The 23,561-nt window shown below is 41.0% G+C and overlaps 1 protein-coding gene across 5 annotated transcripts in view; it reads left to right on the plus strand.

Moving 5' to 3' along the window:
• dip2bb (disco-interacting protein 2 homolog Bb) overlaps nt 1-23,419 on the plus strand; it is a 46,438-nt gene extending 23,019 nt beyond the window's left edge. The window contains exons 3-40 of one of the 5 annotated variants that reach the window (XM_034870580.1): nt 1,146-1,298; nt 4,688-4,813; nt 4,916-5,245; nt 5,492-5,638; nt 5,838-5,843; nt 6,365-6,484; nt 6,891-7,088; nt 7,263-7,354; nt 7,495-7,605; nt 7,744-7,867; nt 8,131-8,240; nt 9,127-9,229; nt 9,334-9,398; nt 9,555-9,648; nt 9,733-9,852; nt 9,947-10,061; nt 10,324-10,463; nt 11,585-11,721; nt 11,824-11,904; nt 12,040-12,167; nt 12,383-12,497; nt 12,669-12,870; nt 13,435-13,547; nt 13,864-13,887; nt 14,372-14,452; nt 14,577-14,700; nt 14,812-14,933; nt 15,635-15,746; nt 16,501-16,610; nt 17,581-17,711; nt 17,817-17,985; nt 18,343-18,513; nt 18,605-18,666; nt 18,869-18,926; nt 18,998-19,072; nt 19,169-19,343; nt 19,562-19,685; nt 20,213-20,465. In XM_034870580.1, coding sequence (XP_034726471.1) covers nt 1,146-1,298; nt 4,688-4,813; nt 4,916-5,245; nt 5,492-5,638; nt 5,838-5,843; nt 6,365-6,484; nt 6,891-7,088; nt 7,263-7,354; nt 7,495-7,605; nt 7,744-7,867; nt 8,131-8,240; nt 9,127-9,229; nt 9,334-9,398; nt 9,555-9,648; nt 9,733-9,852; nt 9,947-10,061; nt 10,324-10,463; nt 11,585-11,721; nt 11,824-11,904; nt 12,040-12,167; nt 12,383-12,497; nt 12,669-12,870; nt 13,435-13,547; nt 13,864-13,887; nt 14,372-14,452; nt 14,577-14,700; nt 14,812-14,933; nt 15,635-15,746; nt 16,501-16,610; nt 17,581-17,711; nt 17,817-17,985; nt 18,343-18,513; nt 18,605-18,666; nt 18,869-18,926; nt 18,998-19,072; nt 19,169-19,343; nt 19,562-19,685; nt 20,213-20,465 — 4,721 coding nt within the window. Of the gene's footprint in view, nt 1-1,145; nt 1,299-4,687; nt 4,814-4,915; nt 5,246-5,491; nt 5,639-5,837; nt 5,856-6,364; nt 6,485-6,890; nt 7,089-7,262; nt 7,355-7,494; nt 7,606-7,743; nt 7,868-8,130; nt 8,241-9,126; nt 9,230-9,333; nt 9,399-9,554; nt 9,649-9,732; nt 9,853-9,946; nt 10,062-10,323; nt 10,464-11,584; nt 11,722-11,823; nt 11,905-12,039; nt 12,168-12,382; nt 12,498-12,668; nt 12,871-13,434; nt 13,548-13,863; nt 13,888-14,371; nt 14,453-14,576; nt 14,701-14,811; nt 14,934-15,634; nt 15,747-16,500; nt 16,611-17,580; nt 17,712-17,816; nt 17,986-18,342; nt 18,514-18,604; nt 18,667-18,868; nt 18,927-18,997; nt 19,073-19,168; nt 19,344-19,561; nt 19,686-20,212 lie in introns of all 5 variants that reach the window. The other 4 variants (XM_034870579.1, XM_034870582.1, XM_034870581.1 and 1 more) reach the window with 4 other exon arrangements.
• The last annotated feature ends 142 nt before the right edge of the window (nt 23,420-23,561 follow it).

Here is a 23,561-nt window from a genome sequence, read left to right on the forward strand (position 1 = left end):
TTGCAAAATTATTGTGGGAAATATTTTATAGATGTAGATTTTAGTCAATGTTACATAAATCAATGTTTCTAAATGACAATGATTTCATGCATAAAGACCTGACCGTGCTCAATGCTGCCCCCCAGTGGTAGGCTACACTCTCTCTGCTAATCTCCCCTCATCCCACTGATGGTGGAGCACAAACAATAAATTGTGAGCTGTATGCAGAATGTGTCTACTGCAGGGATCTGGACCAGTTCTGAAAACGGCAACACCCCCCCCCCCCCATATAGGGTTTAGGCTGTAGTTTCAGTTTTAAGCGGAGAAAAATAAACCTTAGGAAATCAATAGAGTTCCACAGCTCCGCTGGATCTGGCATTGCCTTGCAAACGCGATTCCGGGCCCTATTGGGCTTGGACCCCTAATAATAAAAGGTAGAAAGAAAAATACCTGCAGCCCCGCCTAAATTTGTCAGAAAAGCAAAGCATGGACCCAAAAATGCAGAGTAGAGGATTTTTTTTAACAAAAGACTTACAAATGAAGGTGTCCTGAGGCAAACAGGCAAACCAGAAGACATGAAAGGGCAAAAACAACCAGTAAGACACAAGACAGGGAGGGAAGACAATGTACCTACAAGAGACAAAGACAGCACAGAGACTAAATACACACGGTAACGAGGGTAAAACGAGGAACAAGTGACATGAGGGCTGAAGAACAGGTGGAACGCATTAGGGTGGGGCAGACAATCACAAAGGCGCGAAAGTTAAAGAAGGAAACTAAGTATAATACACACATGGCAAAGCACAGATAACAGAACACATGAGGCAGTAGACCAGGAAACAAGAAAAAAACAACATAACCATGACAAAATTACAATCAAAAGTTTATCCAATTCCATAATAATATAAACATTATCCACTTCTCTATAGCCTATATCAGCAACATTACTGTTCTCCGAAAATATGGCAAAAAGTATGTAAGATTTTTCAAAATACTTTCCTTTTAGCAACTGGGGAATTCCACAGCCTTCTTCTATATTTTGCTGTATCAACTGACATAAATCATAGATTATGTTAGGGCAGCGTGAGAAATTACTCTGAGAAGCAAGATTCTCATATGTTAATAAAAATATTAATTAACACATGTTTGTTGTGTGTATTTGACAGTGGAGCCGCCCCGTCAGAATGACGTTCAGCCTCCTGCTCCCAGTTCCTCCTCTAGCCACGCCCCTCCCCCCTCCAGCTCGTCCCGTTATCGAGAACGTCGCTCCCGCAGAACACATCGCAGTGGAGGAACCAGAGATGACCGCTACAGATCAGGTTTGAACTCCCAACATCAAAAAACTGCATCCAGCTTCACTTTTCCCCCAAATAACCCTCTGATGAACCGATTACGTATGGTTTCCTCTGGTAACCTATAACAAGCATCACTTGTTGAGCCAACCTGGTTTTTGGTTCAGACACTGGGCTGTTTCAAAGAGACCAATTAAAGAATGTGTGCGGTGGTGTGTGTGTGTGTGTGTGCTTGTGTGTGCGTGTGGTGTATGGTGTGTGTGTGTGTGTGTGTGTGTGTGTGTGTGTGTGTGTGTGTGTGTGTGTGTGTGTGTGTGTGTGTGTGTGTGTGAGAGTGAGTGAGAGAGAGAGAGAGAGAGAGAGAGAGAGACAGATGGCAGTACAGTGGCAGCTGGGAAGCCCCCCAGTAAGGTCCCCCAGTCTGTGATGTCAGAGTGATGTCACTGCCTGGCTATGTGTGAGGAGGCTGTGAGAAGAACAGGGGGGGACACAGATCTTGACGGGGAACCTGACACCGACGAGTATAAAGGAAAATGGAGTAGTAGAGTAAAGGTGAAAGAACACTTGGCAAGTAAGGAGGATGTTAGAGTGTTGGTTATCTGAGGTTCAGACTGTGAAAGCATCCTCCCTAAAGGCAAGGAAAACCTAAACTCCCTAAACTCTCTCTTCCTGCTTGCCTGTAAGAAAAAAATCTTGTCTCTCATGTAAAACAACTCACACTCCAGCATGCTACATACAAGGTTGACAAATCTTAAGGTCTGGTTGGTTGGAGTTTGGTGGATGCAGATAGTGCTGAAAAATGAATAGAAATAAAGAGAAAATTGAAAGAGTGCAATTTAACAAGTCTGGACTGTGGGAAAGTAGTATAGTATTGTCTTCCCCTTTAAAAGTGTGGCGTTGATGTAGAGTTGAAACAGAAGGCCTAGAGGAGAAGATCATAGACCAATGATGAGATGGATGATGAGCCTTTTGCCATATAATGAGCCATCCATGTTAAATGTTCTCTGGTACAGAACCATTTCAATTAGGCTATAATATATAAAAAACCTTTTGCTACATCACTTACAGGTGTAGTAAATTTAATGCGGCTCGGGAAAGGGAAGTTTAGGGTCCCCTGCTGGAGATGCTACCCCCGCTACCCGACACCAGATAAGCGGATGAAGTGGATGGATGGACCTATCAGTGTAACAGCAATACAGTTCAGCAGCACCACAAGCTACATTCTCCAACATTATCATGAAGTTTAACACCTTCCCTCGAGCTGATAAATACGATTTAAAAACTTGTGACGTCACGGTGAATCCATGGCTGAAAAATTGAACGTTTCAAAAGAGACCCATTAGGGCTGCACAATTATGGCCAAAATGATAATCACGATTATTTTGATCAATATTGAGATTACAATTAATTATCACAACTATTTGTTGATTTGAACCAAAACTAATTTTATTGTCACATAGGCTATTCATAACTGCTTTTTACATTCATATTGTGCTACATTCCGGCTAATACATCCACATTGTGCATCCGTTTTGTGCTACATTCCTCTCAAGTTGAACTTATATGCCAGTTAACTACCGGACGAAATATCTACGCGGATTTCGGTACCTCATTACAGTGCCACTTAAATGTCTGCGCTGCTCTCAGATGTTTCAAAACAGACGTTTGAGGCAACAGAAACATCGCTGCATGTCACACTAGTAACTGGATTAACAATGCTAAAACGTTCCTGAACTGACACCTAACATTTCATGGCTCAAAGTCTTATAGCGGAGTTGTGGGAAATGGAGCGTTCTATGAACTGAATGATGCATTAAAAAAATCGCTCCATCCCGCCAATTTGATCGTGGGAAGCCAAAATTGTGATTACAATTTGATTAATTGTGCAGTCCTAAGACCCAGCATAAACACATAATAGGAAGAATTGGCAAATCACTGCAATAAAGAGAAACTAAAGAAATGAAGGCGTGGAGCTATTCTCTGGGCTGCAGAGAACCTTTATTATAATTACTTCTCACATCAACGGGATTCCTCCATTTCTTAAAGAAACTGTCAGTAGTGCGTTCACCAAAATACAATATCGACTGGTTTGAGGCTGCTGCCTCTATAGTTACACATGTTTGAATGATTTCACTAATTCAAATGTGTAATAGTAGACCAAAGAGTTACGTATAAAAGATAATACCAGATTAAGCCTTACAGCCTTCAGCTGCCTATAAATCTCAGTGTTGGCGCTTGTGTAAGACATACCCCACCGTGCTTATCATCACAGAGACAGCACTCATCCTCTCAGACATGTGTAAGGAGTCAGGCTCTCCTGACGCCCCTGTGTGAGGGTGGACGATGGCACATTATGAAGATGAATTAGTCCCAAGCAATCAGATCAGATGAGATGTTTAGCAGAATGCCAGTTATGTAATTGTGTGCCCCTCCCCTTCCCCCCCGCTGCTGTGTGATGAGCTGTGCTTGATGATTTGTTTGAATGCGTTGAATGGAAATTGTGTCCCTGAGTTAACAGACGTGATTTGTCAGTGAGTGGGCTTTTGTTGCACATGTTTTGTTACACAGTCTGAATGTGTGGCTGTTCACGTGCTCAGGTTTTTAATGTGCCTGTGGGTGTCATCAAGTGAAAGTATCTCTGCATTTATTACTGTGTGTAGGCAAGTGTGTGGGCTCATAAACAGCATTGCTCTCTCTTCCCACCGTGGTTTCTTGTTTCAGTGGGAGAACACAATCACCCTCCTAAGATTCTCTCCTGATATTTTAATTAGCTGTTTCTTCGTCAGCAAAGCCTCACTGAAACAAACCAGACATGTTGCTGGCAAAACAAGATGCAGTGGTTACAATACCTTTTACCTTCACCATCCTTTACAACAAAGTGAGGTTTGCCTTCAAGTCGTTGCAGGTTGGATGTGTCTATGAGCTGAAAGCAGAGTTAACAATAATTTTTCCTTCTCTCACAACCGTTCAAATTTATCTTCCCACCGGTTTTATGGAAAGATAAATCAGATCAGAATTCAAATAGTACAAATGACTGCATTAACTATTATTCCTGTTATTGTTGGCACCAGGAATGCAGGATTATTTAGCTGCCTTTAGACTTGAGGAACTAGGGTCTGAACCGTAGTTTCTGTCCCCCCTGAGGACTCACAGCACAAATAAAATATGAATATAAATAATAACACCATTCAAGCTGCAATTAGGAATATTATTCACGTTTAAAAGTCTTTTAAACCAGTAAACAAAGAAAGAAGTTTTGTAAGGAAAACAGAGTGGGACTAAACGTTGTGGACAAACTGTTGATGAGTTAGTTTTAAAAGCGTTTTTTGTTGTTTCCTTCATTTTTTCTTTGCTTTGAATCCAATCCAATTTTGCCATTCCTAACTCAACATGTGTATTGTTTTCTGTGTATGCAGATATCCATAGTGAGGCAGTACAAGCTGCCCTGGCTAAACATAAGGAGGAGAAGATGGCACTGCCCATGCCTACCAAACGACGCTCCACTTATGTCCAGTCTCCTGTGGTAACCCGCACACCACCAGGTAGGACAGGAAGAAAGACAGGACTCCTTGTATTTCAGAAAAAGTTGACCTTTAGCCAAGAAATGCTAGATATTTATAAGTTGTGCTCTCTCTTTCACTCAGACTCCTCATCAGGATCTGAAGATGAGACATCTGTGCGCAGGCAGTCATCAGTGGTCCCTCCTCCACCTATGGTCAATCCCAACCTGCAGAGCCCAGACTCCTGGATCAACCGCACTGTTCAGGGCTCCTCCACCTCCTCCTCTGCTTCCTCCACCTTGTCCCATGGAGAGGCGAGGCCGCAGCCTCAGAGCCAGCCTAAGCCCCAGCCTCAGCCCCAGTACAAGCCGCAGTACCAACCTCTGCATCAGCCTCCCTTCCAACCACAGCACCAGCCTCAGTCCTCAGCCCACACTGCAGCTGTGACGGACATGCTGGCTCAGAGTCGCATTGGTGAGACACCCAGCTAATTTTATAACTTAAATATATTCATGGACACTACAACTGTTATTAGTAGAAGTTGAGGGAGCTGCTGTTCCACTGAAAGGATTTAGATCAAAAAGAACATTATCTTAAACTTTTGGATGTGCCCTAGTGTATGATAGATACTGTTTTCTAGTACGCTCAAACAATACTTAGAAAGCAAGCGGAAACATTAGGATGGCTTCGTTCAGACTGTCCTTCCCACGTTACCTGCAGCCCCCTCAGAGAACAGCACCCCCCCTCCAGATGTGACAGCTGTGGCCCCTCCATCCAGAGGTCCACGGGTTGACCTAACCTCCAATCCTGTGGTCCGAGGAATGAGCCGCGGGCAGAGCCGCTCGAGCATGATGGAGACTGCGGACGGTAACGACTACACCACATAACAATTGTATTTGCTGTGTGTATTTGCGGTGGCTCGTGTCTGACTCCATTAACAGATCTCTTCTTTCTTCAAAATAAGTTTTGACTTCCAACCACAATGTATCATTAATCAGACTTTACTGCTTTCTTTTCTTCTTGATCTTTCTTTACCCTGTCACATGTTTATTTGACTGGCTGATAGGAAGAGGTAATATCCAGAGTAAGGAAATCCCTCAATGTATAATGTTTGTAGCCTTCTGTGTTTGCTGTCGTACCCTTACTCTCCCTCCTTTTTTTAATGAATGATTATAAAAAGCTTAGATGATATTTTTATAATGATTATAAAAAGCTTATTTAAGCTTAAAGCTTAAAGATTATATAAAAGCCACAAAAAACACCCACGCACAGACTGAATCCTCACGTGTGATCCCAAACCAAGAAAAACAACCTTTATCCCCTTTCTCACTTTCTTTTTTCCTTGTGTTGCCACCTACGTACGTATGCTGCTTTTCATTTCCAAGAAATATGAAAAGATGTTATTATCAATTTAATATTACCTAAAGAATACAGTCTATTGTGTTGTGGGATAAAGAGCAGCAGACTATGAGATGGTAACAAGTTTAGACATGTAGTGTTTTGTCACTAGATGTTAAAGCCACTGTGTGTGTGACTGTGTGTTTGAACTGCTGCTGCCCCTCTCCACCTTCTCCACCTTCATCGACCTTATAGGAGTTCCTGTGAACAGCAGAGTGTCCACTAAGATCCAGCAGCTGCTCAACACCTTGAAGAGGCCCAAAAGGCCCCCACTCAGCGAGTTCTTCACAGATGACGCAGAGGAGATTGTAGAAGGTACGCAGCTTCTTGAAACACTTCGACCACCATGGTGTTCCCTATTGGCTCTTTACATTTTTTAATTAAGTGGCTTTGAAGGTTTCTTTTTTCCATTGTGCTTCATCTTATACAGTATTACAACCTCAGTTTGATTGACTTGTGCAGACTTTACACATTTATCTATATTAAACAAGAACATATTGGGTAACACTGATAAGCCACCATTTGCTAAGTGTTTTTAAATTGTAACTAACGGCTTCCTTAGTGGTTAAAGAGGAAGTCAATTGAAAGGCTTAATCAGTGAAACTGATTTACAGTATAGGCCACCCACTGATTTGTGGACTGCATTTTATCCAGGTGCCCCCCATAATCAATCTCATTCATCTGTTACACACCCAAAAGTGTTGTATTGTCTCTCTCACAGTGCCCCAGCCAGACCCCAACATACCCAAGCCGGAGGGCCGACAGGTCATCCCGGTGAAAGGGGAGCCTTTGGGAGTGGTCAGTAACTGGCCGCCAGCCCTGCAAGCAGCGTTGGCCCGTTGGGGGGCCACACAGGGAAAGAGCCCCGCTCTCACTGCTCTTGACATCACAGGCAAACCGCTCTGTACACTGACTTATGGTGAGACACAACACTGTTAATATACTAATGTGCTATGTAATATTGAGAGCTACTTCGAATGAGTTCCTGTTAAGAGTTCAAAGGTTCATTTTTGATAACAGAGACATACATAATTTTGGCAGACCCCTACCCCCCCTTACTAACTTCCCCTCCGCCCCACCTTCTGTCTGTTAGGGAAGCTGTGGAGTCGCAGTGTAAAGCTGGCATACACCCTCCTGAACAAGCTGGGCACTAAGAATGAGCAAATCCTCAAACCTGGCGACAAGGTGACAGAGCAGACAACCATTACACACAACAGACATATAACGGAGGAAGTGTCATACTTACAGACTTATTTAGCACAAAGAACACAATGTTATGAAGTATTAAAAAAAGGTGCTGAATGAAAAGTTTAATGTCTTGTTAGGTGGCGCTGGTGTACCCCAACAGTGACCCTGGCATGTTCTGGGTGGCCTTCTATGGCTGCCTCCTAGCTGAAGTTATACCTGTACCTATTGAAGTACCACTGTCTCGCAAAGTAAGAAAACCATCAAACATGTCCAGTTTGTGAGTACAGAATACATTTTCTTTCTGTTCAACTATGAATGTTTTGTGTGTGTGTGTGTGTGTGTGTGTGTGTGTGTCTGTGTGTCTGTGTGTGTGTGTGTGATTTTAGGATGTAGGTATCAGCCAGGTGGGGTTTCTGCTCGGTAGCTGTGGTGTTGGCCTGGCTCTGACAAGTGAGATCTGCCTGAAGGGTTTACCCAAAACACCCACTGGGGAAATACTGCAGTTTAAAGGTCAATACACTTTTACACTCTTTCTACGATTAGTGAAGTTTGTTAAATATTTAAACATTATCTCAGGTCACCTTCAGAGTTTTTGGGATACAATGTACCTTGTGTTTGATTAATGAAGAAGTCACAATAACAATTTCACGCATCGATGTCCTTAAAATTCTTGTATAACGTTGGGAAAAGAATGCCTTCTTTATATTCTGAAGTATAATGTAAGCCCTCTTGACTTTACATCACTTTACCGATCCGATGTCTTTCTCTGATAGGCTGGCCTCGACTAAAGTGGGTTGTGACAGATTCAAAATACCTGACCAAGCCTTCCAAAGACTGGCAGCCACACATCCCCACTGCCAACACTGACCCTGCATATATAGAGGTAACAGAGCTGCTTACTGGTGTTTCAGCTGATTGCATTAACCAGTGTTTATACTTTAGTGAATAACTGTCTGTCTTCTGCATCACAATTAAAAGAAAATGTAATTTTTTTGGAACGTTAACACCTGGGCCCCTATTTTAATGATCTAAGCGTACAGCCTGAAGAGCATGGTGCAGGTGCATTTAGGGCGTATCCAAATCCACTTTTGCTAGTTTGACGGTGGAAAAAGGCTCAGTGTGCATGGTTCAAAAGGGTTGTACTTATTGTCTTCATTAATTTATAGGTGTGTTTTTTGCGTAACATGCAATAAAACAGTCAGAGTTTCATTTTCAAAATAGCCTCGAGAAGGAACCTGTTTTGGTGGAACGTGTACGTTCAAGTTGTTTTAGGGGTGCCTGGGTAGCTCACTTGGTAGAGCGTGCGCCCATGTAAAGAGGCTTAGTCCGTGACACAGTGGCCAACGGTTCAACTTCAACCTGCAGCCCTTTGCTGCATGTCTTCCCCCTCTTTCTCCCATTTCAAATCTATCCTGTCTTGTCAGATAAAAGCCTTAAATGCCTAAAAAATAATCTCAATAACAAATCAAAATTGTTTTCAGTCATGAAACAGAGAACTCAGATTGTACAGATTCTAGCTAGCTGTTGAGATTTTCACTTCAGAGATCTCCAACGCAAACTAATCACAAGGTAACAGACATCAGAAAAGAGGGAAATCCTGCAGAATTTACAACAGCAACAGAGCAATCACGGAAGTGGAACATCGTAAATATAAACTAATACACACCTGACCCGCAGGCTTATAATACTGACAAAAAGGTATTATAAAAAGAAAAAGCGTGGAGCGGTTGGCCAAGTATTCACATGTTCCTCTTGTGTTTACTATGTAGTACAAGGCGAGTAAAGATGGCACAGTGGTGGGTGTGGCTGTTTCTAAAGTAGCCATGTTGACCCACTGCCAAGCGTTGACCCAGGCCTGCAACTACTGTGAAGGTGAGTGAAGCCAGGGCGTGTCGTCAGCATCCATCATCTGAAGGTTTCTTCATCCACACAGTTGTTAAGAGTCTGAAGCCTCTTGTTTATCTCTTCATTTTAAGGGGAAACTTTAGTGAATGTCTTGGACTTTAAAAAGGATATAGGCCTGTGGCATGGAGTTCTCACGGTAAGTGTGTGTGGACCTTTTATCATATTTTTTTACGTTTTCTGTAATTCAAGAACAACATTTTGTAGAATGTACCAATGTGGGGGTTTTGTCACAATGGGAAAAATCAGGTATTATACTGAATTAACTGCTTAACCAGGTTTTGTTTTTTTCCAGGCTGTGATGAACAGGATACACACTATCAGTGTCCCCTACGCAGTTATGAAGGCGTGTCCTCTCTCCTGGGTACAGAGGGTCCACAACCACAAAGGTAACACTTGTTTCTCAGCTTGAGTAATGCCAAATAAAAGTTTTAATAAGAAATTTGTAACATGTCACTCTTTTTCTTGTGTAGCTCGTATAGCTTTGGTGAAGTGCCGTGATTTACACTGGGCCATGATGGCTCATCGGGACCAGAGAGACACCAGTTTGGCTTCATTACGTATGCTGATTGTTGCTGATGGTGCTAACCCCTGTAAGTACTTTGTGCCCCCAGCCTTGTAAAACTAGGTACTTTCAAATGACACAATTTAGATGTAAAATGTTAAATCCCCTATCTCTTGGTCAAGGGTCGGTGTCTTCCTGCGATGCCTTCCTGAACGTGTTTCAGGCCCATGGGCTGAAACCTGAGGTCATCTGTCCATGTGCCACCTCCCCTGAGGCTATGACAGTAGCTATACGCAGGTATGTCACTTATCCTTTTTTCCTTTTTGTGTTGGATAGATTTAGCATTATAATATAGGAAAAAGTCAACACAAAAAAAAATAAAACATGACACCCTTTTTTACTCAAGATTGATTTTTATTTTTGCTGGCCTAACAGGGTGAATGAAGACATAGTCAGTTGTGTGTGGTGGCAAACATGGGTGGGTGGGCAGATGGCTAACTGTAAGAACAGATGGGATGGATGGAGATGCTCATGTTTGATCAAACTCTCCCCTGTGTAGACCGGGAGTACCAGGCACACCCCTCCCTGCCCGCGCCATTCTTTCCATGGGCGGCCTGAGTCATGGTGTCATCCGGGTCAACACAGAGGACAAGAACTCCGCCCTGACTGTGCAAGATGTGGGGCATGTCATGCCCGGAGGTGAGAACAGAAGGAAAGATTATTTAGTCAAAAGGAAAGCATGAAACCCAAATGATAGATAGGTGCTTGTGGAAGAGCAATAGTACGTAAGCCTAATAAGCAAATATGAATGTTATGGAAAATGTTATTGTGTTTGAAATGTGCTGGTTCTTACATGGGAAAGAGTTTTGTGTTGCAGCCAACGCTCAAAACTTGAACACACCAACAAGAAAATTATTTCCAAAAAAAAATCATAAAATGTTCCCTGGGTTGGATTACTTACAGTATCTCAAGCGAACATCAGATCTTTTGAGTTAGATTTTTTTTTATACTGGCATGGCCGTAACCATGTGCTACATGACAGGAATTATTATGGTATGCTTTGTAAATTAGATTTACATGATGGTGCTTGTCTCCAAACTTATTTTTTTAACAGTAAGTGCTATAGTACAACTAGGAGGAGACAAGTTATAATTGATGTAAGTTTGGAGACACTACCTTATTTAATCATTAAATTAATAGATATTTTTGTGTCGGTGTTTTAGTATATGGACAGTGCCTAAGCATCGCCGGCTGCTAATAGAGACCAATGTTATGTATCCAGGTTGGATGACGGCTTGTTTTGATAAAAATTTGTTTGTAGCTCATTGTTAACCGTACTACGTTAGGAAAGATGCGTCAATTATGATTACATATAATTTCGCTTTAGAGTAATTTATCCCAGAACTTTGAATCTGTTTATCTTTCTTACTTTGTTCACAGTGATAAAACCGAGAGCGCAGATAATAAATCCGTGCGTACAGTTTAATAAACCTGAGGGATCAGATTTGTATTCTGTGAGCAAGGTATAGTTTTTTTTTCTCAGCTGACCCTAAGGGAGCTAAGTCATTTCATGAAATTTACAAAACTAAAAAGAAAATGGGCCTCTCTATCTACCTCTTTAAAGTTACACAGCTCAGACAACATATGCTCCTCTTGAATACTTTTTACATGTGCAACAAAAGATCTTCGGCTTCTATGAAAAGCAAGAAGTTAATGTAAACTTTATCATCCAGAAGGAAAACTTATTTGGTCAAAAGAAAAATTGGGGTGAAATGTGGATTGTCCTTTGAGTTGTCTGAATGTTGCCTTTGTGTGTCCAGCTCTGATGTGCATTGTTAAGCCAGACGGGCCTCCTCAGTTGTGTAAAACAGATGAGATAGGTGAGATAATAATCAACTCTCGTGCTGGAGGTAACATGTACTACGGCCTGCCTGGAGTCACCAAAAACACCTTTGAGGTATGAAAGTAGAATTACACCACAACCCACCTGTGCTGATATAGTCAGAAAATAAATTAGTTACATTTTATATTTTTGCTTGTTCTGTGTTGTTGTGTTTAGGTAATACCAGTTAACGCTAATGGAGTTCCCATTGGAGAGATTCCATTTGTGCGGTCAGGACTCCTGGGGTTTGTTGGCCCAGTAAGTGGGACCCTTTCATTACTGTACAACATCTGTGGTAACTTGAGCCATCCTGGTAACCATCCTCATTTCTCTGTCTTCCAATGGGTCTGTATAGTAGAATGACTCTGCTGTGTATCCTTGCGCTCCGTGCAGGGCAGTCTGATCTTTGTGGTGGGGAAGATTGAAGGTCTGCTGATGGTGAGCGGGCGGAGACACAACGCTGACGACCTGGTGGCAACCGCTCTTGCTGTGGAGCCAGTCAAGACTGTGTACCGTGGGAGGTGAGGAGACCACTAAATTCTTCGTCATAACAAAGTGTGTGGAAAGATGCTGAGTTTGTAAAGTGTGAATCCTAATTTATCACTACTGACATCTGGTGGTACAAAAGAAACACAGCAGGCCCAAAACAGGACTTCCATACCCTCTGAAAGATAATCTTTAATGTATGTGTGTGTGTGTGTGTGTGTGTGTGTGTGTGTGTGTGTGTGTGTCTCAGGATCGCTGTGTTTTCAATCACGGTGTTTTATGATGAGAGGGTAGTGATTGTGGCAGAGCAGAGGCCAGACGCCACCGAAGAGGACAGCTTCCAGTGGATGAGCCGAGTGCTTCAGGTAAATCACCTCATCATCTTCTATCTACTATTTGTATTATGATATGTATTGTGAAGCACATTTTTATACAAGTAACAGGAAATAACATACAGATATATTTATACAGATACTAATTTCTTGTAATTAGTAATTTTGTAAGCTACTTCCCTGGTGCTGTTGTTTCTTCCGCAGGCTATTGACAGCATTCACCAGGTGGGCCTCTACTGTCTGGCTCTGGTCCCGGCCAACACCTTACCTAAAACACCCCTGGGTGGCATCCACATCTCTGACACCAAGCAGTTCTTCTTAGATGGCAACCTGCACCCCTGCAACATCCTAATGTGTCCACACACGTGTGTCACCAACCTGCCCAAGCCCCGCCAGAAGCAGCCTGGTAAGCAACACTTATCCCCCAAAAGTATCCCCAAAGATGAGAGAAATTTGTGTTTGTCCTGCGTGTGAGCGTCAGTCAGGGTTATAAAGTGTTTTGTAAAATAGGAGCAGTAGTCGGCAGTGTTACATAATGCACACATAACAGTTTCTGAATTTAGGAAGGCAAAGTTCTGCCACGTTGGCCCCTGGCTGTGGCAAATGTCACGCAATCGGCATACTCACACACAGCCATCATCTAACATCGTTTCCCAAAATAAAATAGTAATGCAATTTAAAATGTTGACCTTCCAGTCAAGTATAAATGAAAGCTACTACAATTACAGGTATTAAGATATCCTTAGGTGCTTCATTGCTAAAACGTGCTGTATTACACTGCACATTACTCTTTATATTTCTCTCCCTCCTGGTCTCTCTCTCTCTCTCTCTCTCTCTCTCTCTCTCTGTCTCTCTCTCGCTCTCTGTTTCTCTCTCTCTATCACTTAATCTGTTGCTGCTTTCCTCCTATTTTTTTCCATTTGTCTCTCACTGCCCTTCCCTTTGCTCACACTTTCCCTTTCTTTTGTAGTTGGAGTAGGTCCTGCGTCCGTGATGGTGGGCAACCTGGTGGCGGGGAAGAGGATTGCCCAGGCTGCAGGCAGGGACCTCGGCATGATTGAAGACCAGGATCTTGTCCGGAAGGTAACATGACCATAAACACTGTAGCTCTTACTTTCAACCAGCCACTAACTCTGTATCTGGTAACTTTTTAACCACATTACCATTTTCCAACATGTTAATGTCCTACATGTCCTTCCAAATCACTAGGAAACACATGATCAGTATAAATGACCCACTGGGTTATAATGGTAAATGGTTAGGTTTGAAGACTTTCCACTGCAAGTGAAACAATGGCCCATGCTCAGCCATAGCTCAGATTTATAGATGTAAGAAGAAAATCTGGACTATTCTCTCTTTCTGCTCTCGTTTCTTTCTCTCTCTCTCTCTCTGGATGTAGCTCTGTATGTGGCCCACTGTGATGGTAAGAATTCTGGCCCTCTTCTGGCATCTTCCCCACACATTTGTTTATTCTTGTTATGCTCTAATCTATATTGTATTGTGGTTTTCTTTTTTGTGCTTGTGATAAAATGTGTCACAAGCAAAAATTTGCATGTTCATTTTTTTATCTGTGTTACCAAATATATATATATATATATCCTTCCGTAGCTTTCCCTTGTTTTAGAGCAAATGTTCCTTTCCAAATGTTTATAGTTTATTATTTTAAGAGCTGGATTGGATCAGAGTATGTGGTGTAAATGGTTTGCATGTTAACAGCTGTGTACTGAGGTAGGCTGACTTTGAGCACCACCTATTTTTTGTTTTATTTAGGTGAATTAAATTGAGTTTTTGCCATCAGCACAGAACTCCTCCCTGTATAAACCTTCCATGTTTGTATTATTGTATAAAGATTATTATAGCACACCCACAGATATACAGTACATAGATCTAATTATTTTTTATTGCAGCATCAGTATTTGACGGAGGCCCTACAGTGGAGGGCACAGACAGACGCAGACCACGTCCTCTTTGTTCTTCTTAACGCTAAGGTATTAAACTGATCCTTTCATATGGTGATGAAAACAGTCTTTATACATTTACTGTTATGCACACCATTAATGATTTTGCATGGTGACCTTATATCACTTTGTGTTCATTGCACTTGTCTTTTAGGGTGTACCTGTGAGCACAGCAACCTGCGTCCAGCTTCACAAGCGAGCAGAGAAGATAGCTGCAGCGCTCACTGAGAAAGGCAGCATCAACACTGGAGAGAACGTAGTTCTGCTTTATCCTCCTGGTGGGTTATGCTACTGGCTTCCTGTCTGTGTCTATGTATTACTCCCATTGATATTTATTATTGTAAGTTTTCTCTTGTCTTTTTTTAAATTGTCCTCCATCTTTCTCTCAGGCATTGATTTGATCGCCGCCTTCTACGGCTGTCTTTACGCTGGATGTGTTCCTGTAAACGTCAGACCTCCGCACCCTCAGAACCTGGCCGCCACGCTGCCTACTGTCCGCATGATTATTGATGTAAGTGTGTGTTCTCACTGTATGCAAATGTATTTGTGCATTCATTTATTTAATCTTAAAATCCGGGTCTTTTTAGTTTGGGCCTATGTGCAGATATTTATTTTTAATAACTCAGAGACATTAGACATTGAGCAACCTGTGATGACCCTGCTACCTAAAAAAACTTGATTGTTCTGTTCGTTTTGTAATTAAGCAATATTTTTTAGACTACGTTAGACGTAACAAAGAAACTGCAGTTCACCAAAGACCTGATAACTTAACTGCAAAATAAGGGTATTCAGTTTGCCTGAAATGTTTTCTATCTTTAATCGCATTATTTCTAAAGGCAATCTTGCATACACTGTAAGTGTTCTAACTGGGTAATGTCCCGCTGAGCACAAAATGTTGGTCACAAGTCTTTAGAAAAGTAAAAATATTTGATACTTATCAAAAATGTTTATTCATGTTCTTTGTTTATGTAAAAGATAAAAAACAGCTGATACTTTGATATTGGATTTGTTTTTGTTTTTATTCTTAAAAATCTATCTTGTTGGCCTGAAAACTGAAGTTTCAGTTGGGCTATAAGAATATAGGTAAAGTTTTGGGCACGCGCTTATTTGTGCTCATACCCGTTTTTGTCACTTTGTATTTCACATTTTATTTTTGACTATTTGTAGCAGCTGCTGCCATTCAAATGAATCATGCTTGTGTTTTGTTACCAGGTCAGTAAAGCTGCATGTATCCTTACCACTCAAAGCCTCATGAGAACTCTGCGCTCCAAAGAAGCTGCTGCTTCTGTAAACATTAAAACGTGGCCAACAATCATTGACACAGGTAAGATACCAAAAGATAGGCTTTTTGTCCAGCAGACATTGGGATTTGTCATAGCAGAAAAAGCACAGGTGTTACTAATAACATTAACAATGGCTCTGTTATATAATTGTTCTCATGAGAGTGACGGTGAGAAGCACCATGACTAAAGCGGCTACATGCACTTCACTCATCATTAGTTTTTATAATTTATACCTGTGCTTTTCCTAGAACCCACATTAGCTGTGCAAAGTTTGATGACAGCTGTTTTGTGAATAATTTTTGCTAAGTATTTTTAACGAGAAATGACGGTACTCTTAAATTAAGAACACATGTTTACAGTAGATGATTTTTTGAGTTAAATTCGAGATTAAAAAAAGGCTTATCAATTGCGGGTAATAGTCGTCTTAGTGAGTTTAAATTTAGTTGTGTATAAAGTGCACAATTCTATCAAAAGGGCTCGTATCAGTTAGTGTGGACCGTTTGCAGCATTAAGACAAACAGGAAGTGGGGCATTTCTCTACAGTGCCTTCTCCTGTTATTACAAAAATTGCTCAGAGGGTAGACAAACTTGTGGGTAGATAAGTGCCTGGTGCATTGTGTGTGTGTACTGTATGTGGGTGTGATGTTCTGTCAAGCTCTTCCTAACAACATTGAGAGCAATAATTGAAAGCATAAGTTGCATCTGATTATGGTTAATGTTTGTTGTGTCATTATTTCTGAATATAATTTAATATTTACTTTGTTCTCTGTGAAACATGCACTGTTGTTTTTTCAGATGACCTTCCTCGCCGCCGGCCTCCACAGATCTATAAGCCGCCCACAGCAGAGATGATTGCTTATCTGGACTTCAGTGTGTCCACTACAGGCATGCTCACTGGGGTCAAGGTGAGTCAGATGAACTTCACTTTTAAATACTGCAGTGTTTGCTCTTGATCCCAGTTCAATACCTTTATGCTATTACATATATACTGCTGAGCTCCAACAAGTCTTTCTCCCTCATTCGTTGGGTGTCCACCGCTTAAAGTGGCTATCATTAATATTCTCACTATGACAATGTAAATTAATGTATTAAGTGATAATGTGAAGACAATGTGAGAAGCATGGCTCATAGGGATGACCTACAGAGATATATCACCTGAATCTGCATCCCCCTAGGCTTTACAGAGCTTCATAGTGAGTTTCAGCTCATTGTTAGCCGTCCTGCCCTCAAATTTACTGTTTTGGTTTACTTTCACTCATAGTGTCGTTTTCGGCAGCAGCAGTAGCTGTCTTCAGGGAACAAGCTCTAAAAATCCACCGTACACTACCTGCTCAGCACCAAACGGCAGACAGACACATTAAGAGACAAGCTGTTGAACATAGGGGAGTGCTTAGCTGCTACAGAGCCAGATATTTCCCTCAGGAGTTGGTAGAGACCAAAAACAGAACTAAAAGAGAGGGAATATTAGACTTACATAAATCAGGATGCCAGAAAACAGAACAAATGAATGTGAATGTTGCTCCTAACTGCTGGATGTGTTAAATGTTTAACAACCTAAAATATTAGCGGTGATAAATGTTTGTTTTTTCAGTCTACACACTGATGTTCAAAACATACAGAAAGAAATTCATCATAGATACAAATGCTTAATTTACATACTATATATTTACCTGAATTTAATATAAAACATTGCAGCCGCATGAATGTTGCATTGCTAAAAGGTATTCCACTGTAGGATGCAAAAGGCATCACAAAATAGGAATAGGCCAGACTGGTTGACAGAAAATTAGAAAATAAGTCCTGGATATGCAGCAGTGTCAGTGCAACATTGTCCTTTTGAGTTTCTAATGTCTAATGTCTTCTGGTTTGTTGCAGGTCTCTCATGCAGCAGTCAGTGCACTTTGTCGCTCTATAAAGCTGCAGTGTGAACTGTACTCCTCTCGCCAAATAGCCATCTGCCTGGATCCTTACTGTGGGCTGGGCTTCGTCTTATGGTGCCTCGCCAGGTGCAGTAAACCTGCAATGCATACATGCTGTGTAGTATGATTTTCTCTGTTTTGTTCCTCCTCCTCCATTCATTCACTTTTTCTCCCTCGTGTCTTGTCTTTTAGTGTTTACTCAGGTCACCAGTCCGTCCTGATTCCTCCCTTTGAGTTAGAGAGCTGCTTGTCTCTGTGGCTGAGCACGCTCAGTCAGTACCGAATCAGAGACACCTTCTGCTCCTACTCCGTCATGGAGCTTTGCACTAAAGGACTGGGTACTCAGACTGAGTTACTCAAGGTGAGGACTACACATACACACACACACACACACACACACATATTAGAGCTGTGCAAATAATTGAAATTTTAATCGCAATAACTATTTCAGCTCCTTATGATCACAAAAAACAGAATAATTGAGATTATTTGGCACATTACGTTTTGCAATATTAAGGTAAATTCATAGTTCTAGGTGTTTTTACTGTTGATTTGTTTAACTTTTAAGTTCAATAATTGCAACATCTTTCCAAAAGTCAACGATCTTGTTAAAATAATTGTGATTTTAGTATTGTCTGAGTGATTCTGACTTTTTTCCATAATGAAGCAGCCCTAGTGTGTGTTTGTGTGTTTGCGTGTGTGTGTGTGTGTGTTTTAGGCCCGTGGTGTGAGCCTGTCGTGTGTTCGGAGCTGTGTGGTGATAGCAGAGGAACGCCCTCGACTCGCCCTCTCACACTCCTTCTCCAAGCTGTTTAAGGACATCGGGCTGTCATCCAGAGCTGTCAGCACTGCTTTTGGTTCCAGGGTTAACCTGGCCATCTGCCTGCAGGTACACCAACCAACTAAACCCGGCTTCACATAAAAATACAGTACACTAGAACCCGTGGGACCTGTATGTACCTGCTCCTTGTGTGTTACAGGGCACCACTGGTCCTGATCCCTGTACGGTTTATGTGGACATGAAGTCCCTCCGCCATGACAGGTAAGAACACATGGATCACTGTAACCAGGATGAAACAAACATTTGAAAGGTTTTTAGTGTCCCAAGCTGAGCATCTACATGTAAAGAGTATTATGGCAGGCCTATTGTATACAGTATATGGAGTTTAGGTGTTAGCTAATATTAGAGATGGAGTGAAATGCAGATTGATTGTATATGCTGCTTATGTATATTCATTTTACAGAGTGAGGCTTGTGGAGAGAGGGGCCCCTCAGAGTCTTCCTCTAATGGAGTCTGGCAAGGTGAGATGCTACAGATGTAAAGATTGTGGTGCATGTTGACTGTGTATAGGACTCATTTTTTTCATCTACAGATACTGCCAGGTGTTCGGGTGATAATCGTAAATCCAGAGACCAGAGGCCCACTTGGCGATTCTCATCTAGGAGAGGTGAGATGTATATACTGTACAACATGACAGTAGGATTAAAAAGCCTTTTTCCTTCTGAAACCAAGCTGTGACCCAGTGTGTGCTTCTCTCTCTTAGATCTGGGTGAACAGCCCTCACAATGCCAGTGGCTACTACACCATCTATGGAGAGGAGAGTCTTCAGGCCAACCACTTCAACACCAAGCTCAGCTTTGGAGACCCACAGACCTTATGGGCCAGGACGGGATACTTGGGTTTTGTGAAAAGGACTGAGCTATTGGAAGCCAATGGAGGTAATTATACCCTGACAGAGCTAAAGTCTAGATGCAAAACAAAGTTGATTGGACTCAGTCTCACAATCAATTCAGTCAATGATAATGATGAGTTTATTGTGAGATAGAGTCTGAACACTTTTAAACAGTAAGCACACTTCTAGCCGCTTAAATATTTTCTTTTGTTTTGTCCGCATACTCTTCTGGGTGTTTTATTTTGCCTGTATTTGTGTTCACAGATCGACACGACGCTCTCTTTGTGGTGGGATCACTGGATGAGACCTTAGAGCTAAGAGGGCTGCGCTATCACCCAATTGACATTGAAACCTCAGTGTCCCGGGCTCACCGCAGTATCGCTGAGAGGTGAGAATGGTCTTGATGTACATACCTTCTAGACTACGGCTGGGTACCGAATTCAATACTTTTAAGGCACTGACCGAATTGCCTCTAAAGTATTGAGTATCAAAAAATGCCTCGTCATTCAATACCCAATTTCAATACCTAAGTAGTAAATCTCATCAGCGTCTGTGAGCCAATAAGCATGCAGCATGGTTCTACCAAGATCTAACAATGCTGGTGATTGGCTGTTTAACGTTCCCTGTCGTAGAGGCATGCAGAAAAAACTCTGTGTTACGCACAGAGGCGGTGCTCACGTAGTCGGACCTGAAAAATATTAGATTTGAGCTATAATGTGTAATTTTGTAATTTCTTTTTGTTTCATAAAACTGGCAATATCCACTTCTAAAATGCAATCCGCTCCTATGTCAAAAGAAAGCATATTGTGATACATACCTGTACATTTAATTACACTCTGAAGAAAGCTAAGCATATTTTGTAAAAGGCCCAACTATTCCTTTAAACAATTGCTTTTGGATTCTCGCTCCTCACAGTGCTGTGTTTACGTGGACCAACCTGCTGGTGGTAGTGTCAGAGCTGTGTGGTTCAGAGCAGGATGCGCTGGACCTGGTGCCTCTGATAACCAACGTGGTCCTGGAGGAGCACCATCTCATCGTGGGTGTGGTGGTTATTGTGGACCCTGGGGTTATACCCATCAACTCCAGGGGAGAAAAGCAGCGCATGCACCTTCGTGACTCTTTCCTCGCTGACCAGCTGGATCCCATCTATGTGGCTTACAATATGTAAAGGGGGTTGTGGTGGTCTGGTCTTATTCAGCCATAATTCACATCCGGGATAAGTCTGCACCATCATCGTAGGACTTCACGGCTTTGGCCGAGGGTGAAAAGGAGAGCATGAACTACATTGCTACCACTGCCACCCAGCCCTGTGTGACACCAGCATACAGTATCTTGGCCACTGCATGTCTGTGATTGGACCTGCCATGTTTGGAGTTCTCTACTGTGTTTCATTAATAGAATTTTGCAAATGGGACAGAAGCAACACATGGTAAAGGGAAAAAAAGCCCACTATTGCATTTTTTTTTAGGTAAAGGGCGAAAAAAAAAAATACAACAGGACCACTTTTGAATTTAATTATATGTTAATGTCTTTGTGAAAATCCACTGTCTTATTCTGTACCTACCACAAACCTCTTAAAGCAATTTCCCTTCTGTGTCTACACAGATTCCAAGAGCTACTAAACTTAGATCAACAACTTGAAATATTTTTTACATGCAGCTTTGAAACAAACGCACACAAACGCATGCACTGAGCCCTCGTCATTTCTCACTGACATGGGTGAATAAAAGAGGGCAGATGAAAGCAAACCATTAAACACGTAGTCAGTCTTGGTCTGTGTGCATTAGTTTTTAGAAAGTTTATTTTGATCCATAATAATGAAGCCAAATAATTTCTCACAACTTTCCTGCCCTAATATATTCCCTGCCTTATTAAAAACTTCAGCCATACATTCCTATCTTAATTTTTTAATGAATCTGTCACAAATAGCTGTTTTAATGTCCTTTGGGGTTTGACAAGTAATGGAAATCCTGACAGTTATCCAAAGGGATAAAAAAAGAGGAAAGAGGCCATATTCTGTACTGTACCTATAAAGGCCTGTTGTATTTTAGATACTGTACGTTACTGTATAGATATTTTAAATTGTATAAATGTACAAATGCTTGACTAGTCACTCTCAGTTGATGGTTTATGGAACGTTAACCCAGCTGAGGGATGATAATTGTAGCAGAGAGAGGATTGTAAATAAGATTTAACAGTTTTGACAGTACTTTTGAAATGGAATATTAGTTGTAAAATGGAGCGTTAAGATAATTAACATTAAAGCATTGTTATTCAGGATAAATATAACATTGCACTTTCTCAAAAATTGTCTATTTTATTATAACAATAAGGCATTATAATTAATGTTTCAGGAGCATATATTATTCTGATGATTATTGCTTGAGGAGTTTTGAGAGTTTAATGGGAGGGCTGTCACTGTTAAAGCCAGGGAACTTTCTTGTTGGCCATTGAAAAAAGGAAGAAGAAGAAGAAAAAACTGGCTGTTTTCAGGCTACCAGGTTATTTGGTAAAAACAATTTTTTTTTTTTTTAATTAGGCCCACAACTGTTCATCCAATATCCTTTGCCATTGTACTTTGCATTGCTAAACAGCCATACCCCTCTAGTTTTGTATTGCATAATAGAGCAAGTGTTTGAGTGTTTGAGCGTTTGGCCCTTTCCTTTTCATCTTCACACTCAAAGTTCATTCAAACTGTGTTTTGTCTTTGTGCAATTTTGTAGAGAGTTACTTTGTATTCCAACAGGATTGTTGTTGGTACTTTAAATCTGTAGTCAATGGAGGCAAGTCATCTTGTATCTGGATTAATTTATGTGTTCAGTCACTGGATTTAAAAGCACTTGTAAATGCAGTTGCAAAGCTGAGCCACATCTGAAACATCCTTAAACGGCAAGTAAAGTAATTGTATAAAAAAGGGTAAAAAGAAAAATATATATATTTGCATCAAGATGTTTTTTGCAATGTCTATTTGGTTTCCTGTAATCTTGTGCTTTCCTTGTGCTCCTTGCCATTATTTATAGGCTCTTTGTACTGGATTTTACTGTACTTCAGTGATGAACACTTGATGTCAACATGTAAATAGTTTTTCATTATTATTTTTGGACTTTTACAATTGTGTCATTATAACATTCAACCAAGCCAAACAATATTAGAAAGATGTTAAATCATTAAGGTAAACAGGAACATGATCCATTAAATTACAGCACTTTGCACTGGTGGTACTTACGGTAGGTGTCTACTATTAGGTAGGTAAGTGTCTACGCCTATTTCATGTACATTAAACATGTTAGTAATTTTAGAAAGATAATGCTTGACATTTGCTTTTGCCCAGTATAAGTCCACCAAGAGAAAACACTAATAGCACTTCATCTTAGCTTTAACATTGCATACTTCATTTTGCATTAGAATGTTTGCATGACTCAGCCAAGCACGAGAAAACGTCCGCTTGAGGCAGAAGTGGAGGAGATGTGTATGAAATTGTATATTCAGGGAACAAAACTCATAACACAGGGATGGACCAGATGGTCCCTTGGTGCAATCTGTGAGTAATACCCATAAAATGTAGACTTCTTTGTCAAAACAAATCTTGTGATTAAGGCAGATTTAATGTTTAAAAAGAGGGGTTACTGACAACCAGTGTCCATCAACCATTTACCTGCTTCACTGGGAAGTCTACAAGGGCTTCCTTTGGTTTCTGCTCTTTTTCTCTATCAGAGTTCTTACACACTATGCAATCCCAATGACAGTGCAATTTAATTGCAATGCTTGCACAGTCTAGTGAAATAAACATAATGCTTAAACATTTTATAATAACTAAGAGCAGAGGACTGATTTATCCAGTAGTGACTGTATTAATCTCTCTTAAGTTGTTCTATCAATATTTTGTGTATGCACTCTTGGTATGTTGTATTTTAATTATTTTGTTAATTCTGAACTGCTCTGTGAGAGCATGATCCACTGATGAATCTTTAATGTTAGGGAGGTGTTTTAACTCACATAGTTAAGAAATCAAGGTGGTACACCCCTTCCCATTTCTCTCACTTATTTTCTATTTTGGTTTGTTGTACGGTGTTTTATACTTTATGTAAGGTTATACAGAATAAACAAAGGCATCTAATCATTTCATATGTCCTGGTATATTCATGAGTTTTGTAATGATGTAACAGGGATTTAAATCAAACTTAAAGAATAGACTCTATTATTGCATCCATGTTTGAGAATTTATCATAATGGACATAAAGGATATTTTTGGTCATTAAACCTC

This window comes from Etheostoma cragini, chromosome 4 (genome assembly GCF_013103735.1).
Source record: "Etheostoma cragini isolate CJK2018 chromosome 4, CSU_Ecrag_1.0, whole genome shotgun sequence".
In the NCBI taxonomy this organism is placed as follows: domain Eukaryota; kingdom Metazoa; phylum Chordata; class Actinopteri; order Perciformes; family Percidae; genus Etheostoma; species Etheostoma cragini.